This window comes from Mustela putorius, unplaced genomic scaffold (assembly GCF_011764305.1).
Source record: "Mustela putorius furo isolate JIRA1106 unplaced genomic scaffold, ASM1176430v1.1 tig00003853_pilon_pilon_pilon, whole genome shotgun sequence".
Lineage (NCBI taxonomy): Eukaryota > Metazoa > Chordata > Mammalia > Carnivora > Mustelidae > Mustela > Mustela putorius.
Window position 1 is genome coordinate 43,079,073 of NW_025422005.1, and position 13,381 is coordinate 43,092,453.

The 13,381-nt window shown below is 37.4% G+C and overlaps 1 protein-coding gene across 6 annotated transcripts in view; it reads right to left on the reverse strand.

Moving 5' to 3' along the window:
• The window catches only part of HSPB11 (heat shock protein family B (small) member 11), a 34,834-nt gene that overhangs the window by 5,034 nt on the left and 16,419 nt on the right, over positions 1 to 13,381 (reverse strand). For all 6 annotated transcript variants that reach the window (XM_045064562.1, XM_004751577.3, XM_013055617.2 and 3 more), the window contains 2 exons: positions 3,452 to 3,558; positions 1,565 to 1,633 (listed from right to left, as the gene is read on the reverse strand). In XM_045064562.1, the coding sequence (XP_044920497.1) occupies positions 1,565 to 1,633; positions 3,452 to 3,558 (176 nt within the window). The remainder of the gene's footprint in view (positions 1 to 1,564; positions 1,634 to 3,451; positions 3,559 to 13,381) is intronic.

Consider the following 13,381-nt stretch of genomic DNA (forward strand, 5'->3'; position numbering starts at 1 on the left):
GCCCACTTCACAGACAAAACCGGGACACAGAGGCAGGCGCGAGAGCAGAGGAGGCGGAGCCCAGGCGGGGCGGGAGGGGCCCTGGGGCCGGTCCCCTCGGCAAGCTCCCCGAGTCCCACCAGAGCCAGGGATGACCCACGCTGGGGCCGCCTGCAACACAGTCACTTGGACACAAGGAGAAGATCGCCCCCCACACATTTTTTTCCCATGTCACTGACTTATTGAAGAGATCAGGTCAGTTTTTCTGTAGAATGTCCCACATTTTGTCATCTTACCTCCTCCTAGTTTCATTACATTTAATCCTCTATCCTCTATTTCCAATATACTGGAATTAGAGCTAAAGGCTTGATTATATTCAAGGTTTGAGGCCTTCATCAAATGTCCGGTAAACTTTGGCTATCTTTTGTTACTTATAAATAAATCATTTGAAAACCGTGTGCATGAACCAGGCTCACTGACTAGGGCTTCAACAGAGCGACCAGGAATGAGCTAGCCTTTGTCTGTATCCATAAATCTTTTTTCTGGAGCCACTCGGTTTCTCCAAAAATGTTTAGTCTCCTGGGTGGGGCTATATTCTTGATTGCTGTCATAAACATTAGAGCACAGAGGAGTGAGTTCTCACCATTCAATTTGCAGGCTTAAATCCCCTGCTTTCAACTGCACAGCTCCCTTACTTTCTCTACTATGTCTGGCCTCCCTGAGTTCTGAGCCTCAACACACAGTGTTCCTCATTATCCTTTGCAGGTGGTTTGCGGGAGGAAAGAGGAATCATCCAGCTTTGTGGAACAGGAGAACTTACATAGGGTCAAAAACTCTGTATATAGATGTTCAACTAATTACCCTTGTTTTCCAGTTCACGTCTCACTTGCACCTTCCCTGGTACCTTCTGCCTTCAAATTCTAGACCATCCTGGGGTTTTGTTGGGCAAACTGGCTTGCTTTACATTGCTACTCTCCTTGGAAGGCACTTAGCTACTACTCCATTCGGCGACGTTAGTTCCTTCTCTTCCATCTGCGTCCTCTCTTCCATAATATGGATTAACTCCTCACATCCTCGTTGGTCTCCTGTTTTTTTCACTGTTTTTCATCTTTGTCCTTGTAGGTTTATGCCTCCTTTTATTCCTTTTCCATTATTCTCATGGTATTTGGGGAAGGAAAGGAAACAGACACACGAAGGCAACATGTTGTGTTTAACCAGAGGCAATTCTGATGATGATATTTAAATAGTACCATTAGGAAGGAAGGAAGACAAGAAACTAATACTTATTGTCTACCATGTATAGTTTGGTAGCTGATACTATGTTCAAAAAAACCTTAAATGGTGGGTTACTGTCCCCATTTTTCAGATAAGGATTCTGAAACTCAGAAAAATTGAGTATTAACATGCTAACAGTTACATAACCAGAAGTGAAGCAGCAGTCTTCTATTCAAACTTAGGTGTTTCTAGGCTCTACATAAGTCACAAGAGTCACCTTTTTTCACCAAAGCATAATTGGAAATATAGAATCAAAGGACAATTCTCCCCTCCCTCACACCCAGAACAATGCTGGTGAAAAAGCACATACCTCTTTCAATCCATGGCTCAAAATCAACTGGCTCTTTAGATGTGGTCTTTTCAATCCTCAAGGTCCTCACTGACATTGGGAGTAAACAAAATAAATAAAGTGTTAATTACCTACCTGATTTTATGTTGCTATCCCTACATTTCTTTTTTTTCTCTGAAAGTGTCAAGCACTGGTGGGATTACACAAAATACTGGGATCAGAAATACCTGGTCTGGGGGCACCTGGGTGGCTCAGTCAGTTAAGCGTCTGCCCTCAGCCCAGGTTATGATCTCAGGGTCCTGGGATTGAGCCCCACATTGGGCTCTCTGCTGAGCAGGGAGCCTGCTTCCCCCCCCCCCCCCACTCTCTGCCTGCCTCTCTGCCTACTTGTGATCTCTCTCTGTCGAATAAATAAATAAATTCTTAAAAAAAAAAATACCTGGTCTGAAAATCATTCACACACTCTGTTTTTCTGTAGGGCCCTATGGTAAAATGCAGTCTTGTGTCACTGTAGTCTTACAAATGTTTGCAAAGCACCTAGTACAAAGTTAGTAGAGTCTTTCTGAACTTGGTTATCATCCAGAGTTTTTGTGTACTGGTAATAGTAATAGTAACAGTAATCATAATAATAATACTGTTAGTGATCTTGGTCATAAACCTTTATGGAGAAACTACTGTGAGTCAGGCATATTTACTCATTCCCTCTTGACTATAATCTTCTAAGAGAAAGTATTACTAATACACTTTACTGATGAGGAAACAGGCTTACAGAAATCAGGCACCTTAGAGAAGTCAGGCAAAGTGTTCAATGATAACAGAGCTAGTAAGGGTCAGAAAGAGAATTCAAACTTTGGTGTGTCTGACTCTAGAGCCTCTACAATTAATGACTAGAGAGACACTTAACCAGAATCCAGGCATCTTCCTTCTGCATTGTTTTTTCTCCATTATCCCTAACCCAGATCCTGCTAGAAACATTCTTCTCTTCTCTTCTCTGTTCTGTGGCCTGGGGGAGGACGACTGTGGATTGCACCACTGGCTTCTGGTTGGGTTTGGCCAATGGGAGGCACTGGGAGGAAACTGGAGGGCAGTGGCAAAGTGAGATCAGGTTGTTTTTTGCCCACTCCCTTCCGGCTTCCATGCCCTGAGACAGTGATTGGGTCCCTTCATGCTTACAGCCACTGCCGGGCAGGCCATTAGACCCAGGCTCCAGCTCTCATTGGGCTCTGGTAACACAATTTCTGTCCCTTATCCTAGGGATGGTAATGGCTTATTGTTGTGGCCAGTTTCAGGGCGTTCTCACCATCCTAGGTTCCCTTACCCAGACCATAATTTTGTAAGTAATCCCGTCAATAAAGTCTTTTCATTTGAACCATCTGGGATGTATTGTCTCCTGCCATGATTTTGTCTGAAATATTTTATCCTTAAGTAAACACAAGACAGGATCAGAATGATGTTCCAAAGGGAGAGTCCTCTCCTAAATGCCTCAGAAAATGCCACTATTAAAGGAAGAATAAAAATTATCCAATGCAAATAATCAAGGTTATCAGATTTTCAGAAAGAATTTGACAGAGAACCCCAAGCCAAATGAATCTGGAATAAAGATGTTGAAGAACCGAGTGTTCTGGCAAGCTGGCTTCTTAAGTTCATAATAGGGTTTTTTGCCAAAGATTTTCACATAGTAAATTGCATGGAAATTATTATGCACTTTGGAAGGATTTCAAATTTGCAATTTTAGAGAAGCTAACTGTGCTCAAGGCAGTTAACCCATACTCCCTATTCTCCCAACCCAGCCATAAAACTGGATTCCATGCTGCAAAGAAAAGTTAGTGTTTTGCCAAAGTTTACATATGTGCCCTCTGCCTATGGGAAAATGAAAAGATGATGAATATTAATGTATTATTTGCTTACCAAAGTAACTTTGGATTACAAGTCTTTCAATCCTTACATGTTTGTGAAAACAAATAATGAACTCTTGGGGAAACATTCCTGTTGTGGTCCAAAATGTTTCTGGATTCCTATTGTTAATTTTAAAGGAAAAGAAAAAAGAAGAGCCAAATAAAAATGTTCAATCACAAAATTCTAGTGGGTAAGTATTTTCAATAAACGACCCTCAACTCTTAAGATCCCTACCTCTTCCTTCTGCCTCTAATCGCTCCCCAACTTTAATAATTCTTCTTTACTATTACCAGATACATTTTTTAAAAACACAGAAACAGAACTGATGTCACTCTCTTGTCTAAAAGCCTTCAGTGGCCCCTTAGTGCCTATAAATCTGCCCGTGAAGGATGGCATTTTACAACCCTGTACGATCTGGTCACATTATGAAAGTACACTGTCTCCCGTCATGGTATGCTCTCCCGTTACTGTAGTCACATCGGGCCAATTAAGATTCTGCAAACACATCATACAGGGTCATATTTCTGTGCCTTATTTAGTTCATGAGGTTCTTTTGACCCAAAGGCCTTTCTTCCCTTACGAGTATATTTGCTCTTTGGTCCCATCTCTGAGGCCCCAACAAGTCAGAATCATTTCCTCAGGCCTCCTTTGCACTCAGAATCCATTTTTGCATTGGTACTTCTCTCTTGTGCTTTTATGGCTCCTGCTAGATGCTGAGTTCTCTGAGTCCAACCACTTTCTCTTCATTATCTTTATATCCCAGCAACTATCACATTGGCTGACCCATAGCAGATGCACAGTTAGATGCGTGTTGAAAAAAAAATGCATTCAATTTCATGTCATATATATAATTAAAATACATGTAATATATATAGTACTGTCCACAGAAATAACCATTTCTATTTTAACTATACAAGCTGCTTCTTTCCTTTTTGTAGGTAAAATTTTACCTGCAGTGAAATTTAAGTATACAACTCAATGAGTTTTGACAAAAGTATATACTCACATAACCATTACGCCAGGGCAACAAATACCAAGATACGTAACATTTCCATTGCTCTAGAAACTTTCCTTTTCTTTCCTTCCAGACATTTCTTACTTCCCTTAGGTAACTATTGCTCTGATTTCTGTGAACACAGACTATGCCACAATTTGGTTATTCATTCTTCTGTCTGATTATTTTGTTGGATATTTGGATTGCTTCCAGCTTTTTAGTATTATGAATAGGTTGTTATAAACATTCTTGTACAAGTGTTTTGGGGATATATTTTCATTTCTCTTGGGCAATTATTAGGAATAGAATTGCTGGGTCATAGGGCAGAGGTATGTATAACTTTACAAGAAGCTGCCAGATTTCCAAAGTGATTGTACTATATTTTATATTCCTACCAGCAATGTAAGAGAGTTCTAGTTGCTCCATACCCTTCCAATACTTGCCTTTGTCAGCCCTTTTTTTTTTAGCTACTCTAGTAGATATAAAATGGTGTCCTACAATGACGTTCATTTGGATTTCCCTGATAACAAATGATGTTAAGCACTTTTTCATATACATATATGAATATATATATTTATAAATATATATCAGAAGTTTTACTGACAACATAATTGATACATATCTTACATATGTATTATATACTGTCTTCTTACAATAAAGTAAGCTGGAGTAAAAAAAATGTTAAGAAAATCTGAAAGAAGAGAAGTTATATTTACTCCTCTGTATATGTATTTATTGAAAAAAAATCCCATGCAGTTCAAACCCATGTTGCTCAAGGGTCAACTGTACTTCACTATGTATTCTTGTCCTTTATGAGATATATGTACTGTGAATATTTTCTTGTCTTTCCATTTTCTTACTTATATCTTTCAATGAGTAAAAGTTTTCTTTTTGGTGAAGTCCAGTTTTATTACCTGTTTCTTTTATGTTTAGTGATTTTTATGTTGAAGAAATCTTTGCCTACCTCACAGCTACAAAGGAACTTTCTGAGGTTTTCTCCTTGAAGCTTAGTAATTTTGGCTCTGAGTGGAGATCTATGATCCATCCTGAATTAACTTTTGCGTTTGGTATGAGGTAGGGGTGGAGGTTCATTTTTATCAGTATGTTTATTTAAGTATTCCAACACCATTTATTAAAAGAGTTTCCTTTTCTTGGGGCACCTGGGTGGCTCAGTGGGTTAAGCCTTTGCCTTCGGCTCAGGTCATGATCTCAGGGTCCTGGGATTGAGCCCTACATCGGGCTCTCTGCTCAGCAGGGAGCCTGCTTCCCTCTCTCTTCTCTCTGCCTGCCTCTCCATCTACTTGTGATTTCTCTCTGTCAAATAAATAAAATCTTAAAAGAGTTTCCTTTTCTTACTGAGCTGCCTTGGTGTCTTTGCCTAAAATTAATGGATGGGTAGATCTGTCCCCTTCATTTTACTCCATTGATCTGCTTCTATATCCTTAGGCTTCTGTTGAAAACTAATTGACCTTGTATATGTGGGTCTATTTCTGGGCTTTCTATTCTGTTCCATTGGTATGCATATCTATCTTTACAAAAACACCACACATTTTGATAACTGTAAGTTATTAAGTCTTGAAATCAGATAATGTAAGCCCTCAAACTTTCTTCTTTCTCAAGTAACTTTGAGTAGACTGGGCCTTTGCATTTCCACATACATTTCAGAATCAACTTGTATTTTATACTTGTATAAAAGATGTATTTTACTTGTAAAATTGAGATTTTGATCGACACTGTACTGAATCAACAGGTTATTTTAGGGAGAAATTGGCACCTTAACAATACTGAGTTTTCCGATCATGAATGTAGTATATCTTTTCATCTACTTAGTTATTTAATTTTCCTCAGCAGCATTTTATGGTTTTCCTGTAAAGGTCTTGCATATCTTATTAAGTTTATTTTAACTCTCTTTATGTTTTGAATGCTATTGGAAATGGAATTTTTTAGACTACAATTTCTGTTTCCTGCTATTATATAGTAATATAACTGATTCTTGCATATTGACCTTGCTAAATGTACTTATTAGCTCTAGTAGGCTTTTATAGATTCTTTGTTTTTTTTGTAGATTCCTATAAAACACTAATACAACCTATAAGCAAAGACAATCTTTCTTTTTTAAAAAAATGTATTTATTTGACAGTGTGCGAGCATAAGCAGAGGATGTGGCAGGCATCGAGAGAAGCAGGCTCCCCGCTGAGCAGAGAGCCCAATGCGGGGCTCGATCCCAGGACCCTGGGATCATGACCTGAGCTGAAGGCAAAGGCTTAACCCACTGAGCCACACAGGCGCCCCTAATTTTACTCTTTCTAATCCTTATGCCTTTTATGTCTTTTTTTGGCCTTACTGCATGGGCTAAAACCTCTAAAACAATGCTGAATAAGAACAGTGGAACAAACATTCTTCTTCCGTTTCCAGTCTCAGGGGGAAAGCATTTATTATTTCACTACTAAGGTAACATGTTTAGTAGATATCTTTATCAGACTGAGGAAGTTCCCTTCTCTTCTTTATTTGCTAAGAATTATTATCATGAATGAATGCTGAATTTTGTCAAATGCTTCTTCATCTTTTGGAATGATCATGATTTCTCTCCCTTGTTCTGACAATGTGGTGAATTACAGTCAACCTTGCATTCCTGTGATAATGTGGTAAATATGCCAACCTCGGCATTCCCAGGATTAATTCCACTTACTAGATTCAGTTTATAAGAATTTTTGTGTTTATGGGCGCCTGGGTGGCTCAGTGGGTTAAAGCCTCTGCCTTCAGCTTGGGTCATGATCTCAGGGTCCTGGGATTGAGCCCCACATTGGGCGCTCTGCTCAGCGGGGAGTCTGCTTCCCCACCCCCCCACCTGCCTCTCTGCCTACTTGTGATCTCTGTCAAATAAATCAATAAAATCTTAAAAAAAAAAAAAAAACTTAAAAAAATTTAAAAATTAGAAAAAAATTGTGTTTATATTCATAAAGGATACTGGTCTTTAATTTTCCTTTCTCTTGTCCATTCTTTTTCTTTCTTTCCTTTCCTTCCTTTTTCTTTCCTCATAATGTCTTCGTCAGGTTTGTCCTGGTATCAGGGTCATGTTGTTCTCATGAAAAACAATTTGAGAAATGTTTCCTGCTCTGTTTGTGAAAGATTTATATTATTTTTTCCTTTAAATATTTGATAGAATTTAACTTATACAATAGATGCATGGCTATTCAAATTTTCTTCCTTTTTTTTTTTTTTTTAAAGATTTTATTTATTTATTTGACAGACAGAGATCACAAGCAGGCAGAGAGGCAGGTAGAGAGAGAGAGAGGAGGAAGCAGGCTCCCCGCCAAGCAGAGAGCCCGATGTGGGACTCGATCCCAGGACCCTGAGATCATGACCCGAGCCGAAGGCAGAGGCCTAATCCTCTGAGCCACCCAGGTGTCTCTCTATTCAAATTTTCTATTTCATCTTTTGTCATTTTTATAGGTTGAGTTTTTTAAGGAATCTGTCCACTTAGATTATCAATTTATTAGCCTAAATTTGTTCTTTTCTTGAAAAAATTTTAAAATTAAGGTATAATTGACATATACCAGTTAGTTTCAGGTATATAACATAATGATTTGATATCCTAAATTTATCTTTGATAGTGACGTATTAGTCTTTTAGAAACTGTAGTGATACTGCTTTTTTCATTGCTGGTACTGGTGATTTGTATTTCCTCTATTCTTTCTTGGTCAGTTTTCCTAGAGATTTATAACTTTCAATATTTCTTTCAGATAATCAGTTTTAGCTTTGTTAATTTTTTCTAATAGTCTATTTTCTATTTTATTGATTTCTGTTCTTACCTTTATTATTCACTTTCTTTGGGTATAATTTGCTCTTCCTTATCTAGCTTCCTACTGTGGAAATTTAACTAGTGGTTTTTAAAAATTCTTTTTTTTTTTTTTAAAGATTTTATTTATTTGAGCAAGAGAGAGAGAGAGGGAATAAGTGGGGAAGGGGCAGAGGGAGAAGCAGGTTCCCTGCTGAGCAGGGAGCCTGATGTGGGGCTCGATCCCAGGACCCTAGGATCATGACCTGAGCTGAAGGCAGATGCTTAATCGACTGAGCCACCCAGGCGCCCCTAAAAATTCTTTTTAAGATAAAATATTTATGCTATAAAAAATTTCCCTGGAAGCATCACTTTAGCTGCATCCACAAATGTGGATATATTGTGTTTTGTTATCATTTGGTTACAAATATTTTCTTTTTTTTTTTTTTTAAGATTTTATTTATTTATTTGACAGAGAGAGATCGCAGGCAGACAGAGAGAGGAGGAAGCAGGCTCCCCACAGAGCAGAGAGCCAGACACAGGGCTCGATCCCAGGACCCTGGGATCACAACCTGAGCCGAAGGCAGAGGCTTTAACCCACTGAGCCACCCAGGCACCCCAGAAATATTTTCTTTTTTAAAAGGTATTTATTTATTTATTTATTTGACAGACAGAGAGGAAGGGAAGCAGGCTCCCTGCTGAGCAGAGAGTCCGACTCAGGGCTCGATCCCAGGACCCTGGGATCATGACCTGAGCCGAAGGCAGAGGCTTTAACCCACTGAGCCACCCAGGCACCCCAGAAATATTTTCTAACATACCTTGTGATTTCTTCTTTGACCAATGGGTTCTTTAGAAGTGCCATGCTTAATTTCTAAGTTTCAGGGATGTTTTTCCAAAGGTCTTTTTAATATTTACTTGTAATTTAATTACATAGTGGTCAGAGAACAAATTATTTTTTCTCCAGCTTTAGTGCAATTTAATCAATACACAACATTGTGTATGTTTAAGGTATACAATATTATGATTTGTTTACATATATGTTGTGAAATCATGGCCATAAAAAAGTTAATTAACACATCCATCATCTCAGAGGTACCATTTCTTTTTCAATTCATATTCCCTAAGGTTTTCATCTTTTAAAATTGACTGGCTTTATGGACCAGCACATTTTAGTGAATGTTTAATGTAGATAGACTTCTTCCATGTGCCACTGTTGATTATAGTGTTGTATAAATGTCCACTCAGTCAAGGTGACTGACATGTGCAGATCATCCTATCTTTACCATGTCTTTACTATGTGATATCTTCAGAATCTTTGTCTGGCTGCTTTATCACTACTAAAAGAAAGGTGTTAAAATCTCCAACTATGATTGTGGATTTGTTTGTTTCTTTCATCTGTCAGTTTTTATGTATTTTGAATATTATTAGATCAGTATAAATTTAGGATTATTATCTCTTCCTGATGAAAGAATTCTTAAAACATTAAAAATGTCCCCTTTATCACTGGTAATTCTTCTTACCCTACATTCTACTTTGTCTGGTAGGAATATAGCCAAGCCACTTTCTTATGTTTAGTGTTAATAGGATACATCTTTTTCATCCTTTTATTTTCAACCTATTTGTGACTTTACATTTAAAGTACATCTCTTCCAGATAGCATATACCTGTGTGTTATATTTTTACCCAGTCTGACAAATTCTGTCAATTTCTATCATTTAATTAAGTGTTTAGCCTATTGGCATTTAATGTAATTATAGATATGGCTGGGTTTAAGTCTACCATCTTGCTATTCATGTTCCATTTGTCCCTCCCATCTATTTTTTTCTTGTTCTATTTCTCCTTTCCTATCTACTTTTGACTGAATTTTTTAAAAAACCTAAAATTCCATTTAATTTTCTGTGTGTGTGTGTGTGTGTGTGTGCGCGCGCACGCGTGTGTGGTTATTTTCAAGATCATAAGAACCTATGATAGCCATTTTACACTGAGTTCCACTTTTGTGCCAATTTTTAAATAAATTTTATATTTACATATATAGAATTTATTACATATATATGTAGTAAATCCCAGAGTATAATGTGTTTTTTCCCATTAAGTGGTCAGTTGATTTTTTTATTTTTTTAAGATTTTTATTTATTTGTTTGATAGAGATCATAAGTAGGCAGAGGCAGGTGGGGCGGGGGTTGGGGTAAGTAAGCTCCCCACTGAGCAGAAAGCCTGATGCAGGGCCCAATCTCAGGACCCCGAGATCATGACCTGAGCCAAAGGTAGAGGCTTAACCCACTGAGCCACCCAGGCGCCCTGGTCAGTTGACTTTTTTTTTAATTAAAAGAAAAAGAATAGTTTTTTTTACATTTACCACTTCCAATGTACTTAATTTCTTGGTAAGTTTGAATTTCCACCTAGTATCATTAATGAACTTCAACATTTCCTGTGATACAGGTCTACCTGTGGGGAATAAAATGTTTCTATTTCACCCTCATTTTTGAAAGATATATTAGCTAGATACAGAATTCTGAGTTGACAGGGTTTTTTGTTGTTTCTTTTTTCAACATTTAAGTTATTATTCCATTGTCACCTGTATTCCACTGTTTGTGAAACAAAGTCAGCTGCCACTGGTACTACTGTTCCCTTGTAGTTAATGTATTTTTTTTCATAGTTATTTAAAATTTTTTTCTTTACTTTTCAGGAGATTACAGTATGGTCTCTTTGTGTGTATCCTGGTTGGGGTCTGCTGAAATTCTTGGATTTACAAATTGGCCTTTTTTAATAAGATTGGAGAACATTCAGACAAAAAGTAGAAACAACCTGAATATCCATCAGCTAATGAATGAATAAATAAAATATACTATATCCATAAAATTGAATATTATTTGGCAGTAAAAAGGAATGAAGCACTGATATGTGCTATAAAACGGGTGAACCCTAAAAACATGTAAGTGAAAGAAGGTAGTTATAAAAGACCATATATATGATTCCATTTATATGAAGTCTCTGAACAGGCAAATCTATAGAGATATAAAGTAGATTAAAGAGTGCCTAGGGCGGGTGGCGATGGGGAATATAAGGTGACTGCAATGGGTTGTAAGCTTTTTTTGGGAGGTAATGAAATGCCCTAAAATTGATTGTGGAGGTGACTACATAACTCTAAATATGTTGGAAGCCAATAAATTGTACATTTTAATGGATGAATTGCACACTATGTGAATTATCTGTCAATAAAGCTGTTACCAAAAACAAAACAAAACAATACAGGTCCAACTCACAATTTTGGATTTTTTATACTATGCTTATTTATTTCACAATTCATTTTTCATTTATATGTATATGGTTTTAAGTTTTACTTATTCAAATGACTTTTAATTGCCCTCTGTCTCTCAGGTGATTTTAATTAACATGACCAATGTAATAACATCAAATGGTATGTAGAGATGTATTGGTTTTAAATATGACATAGGGGCAGGAGTGGCCTGGGTGGCTCAGTCGGTTAAGCATCTGACTCTTGGGCTCAGAGTGGTGAGATCAAGCCCTACATCTACCTCTGTGCTCAGAATGGAGTCTGCTTGAGATTCTCTCTCTCCCTCTGCTCCTCTCCCTGGTCACACACTCTTTCTCTCAAAATAAATAAATAAAATCTTTTTAAAAAGTGACATATATGACACTAATCAATTAATCTAGGGAAGAATATGCAATGGGAAAAAGAGAATCTCTTCAACAAATGGTGTTGGGAAATTGGTCAGCTAAATGCAAAAGAATGAAACTGGAACACTTGATTACACCACACCAAAAACAAACTCAAAATGATTAAAGACCTGAATGTGAGACCTGAAACCATAAAATTCCTAGAAGAAAACACAGGCAGTAATGTCTTAACATCTGTGGTAGAAACATTTTTCTAGATATATCCCCAATGGAAAAGAAAACAAAAGCAAAATTAAACTATTGCGACTATACCAAAATAAAAAGCTTTTACACAGTGAAGGAAATCATCAAGAAAATAAAAAAGACAACCCAGAGAATGGGAGAAGATATCTGCAAATGATATAACTAATAAGAGGTTAATATCTAGTGGTGCCTGGGTGGCCCAATGGGTTAAGCCTCTGCCTTTGGGTCAGGTCATGATCTCAGGGTCCTGGGATCGAGATTGGGCTCTCTGCTTGGCAGGGAGCCTGCTTCCCCCTCTCTCTCTGTCTGCTGCTCGGCCTATTTGTGAGCTCTCTCTCTCAATCTCTGTTAAATAAATAAATAATCTTAAAAAAAAATAAAATAAAACAGAGGTTAATATCCAAAATATACAAAGAACTTACACAACTCAACAGCAAAAAACCACAAATAATCCAATTGAAAATGGGCAAAAGACATGAATAGACATTTCTCCAAAAAGACATACAGAAGTGCCTAACAGATACAGGATCAACATCAGTAATCACCAGGGAAGTGCAAATCAAAACCACAATGAGAAATTACCTCACACCTGTTAGGATGGCTAAAATCAACAACACAAGAAACAAGAGGTGTTGGTAAGGATGTGGAGAAAATGAAATACTCATGCACTCTTGGTGGAAATGCAAACTGGCACAGCCACTGGGGAAAACAGTGGCTAAGAAGCCTAAAAACAGAATCACCATATGATCTAGTAATTCCATCACTGGGTATTTATCCAAAGAAAATGAAAACACAAATTCAAAAAGATACATGCACCCCATGTTTATTGCAGCATTATTTACAATTGCCAAGATATGGAAGCAACCAAAGTATCCATCCACAAATGAATGGATAAAGAAGATGTGGTGTATGTATAGTGGAATAATACTCAGCCATCAAAAAGAATGAAATCTTGGGCGGAGCTAGGGAGTATAATACTAAGTGAAATAAGTCAGAGAAAGACAAATACCATACGATTTCACTCATATGTGAAATTTAAGAAACAAAACAACTATTAAAAAAAAGACAAACCAGACTCATATATAGAGAACAAACTGGTAGTTGCCAGGCCAGAGGGGAGGTGGGTAGGGAGATGGGTAAAATAGGTGAAGGGGATTAAGAGTATACTTGTGATGAGCACTGAGTAATATAGAGAATTGCTGAATCATTACATTTTACACCTGAAACTAATATAACACTGTATGTTAATTATACTGAAATTAAAAAAATAATTAATTAATAAAATTTT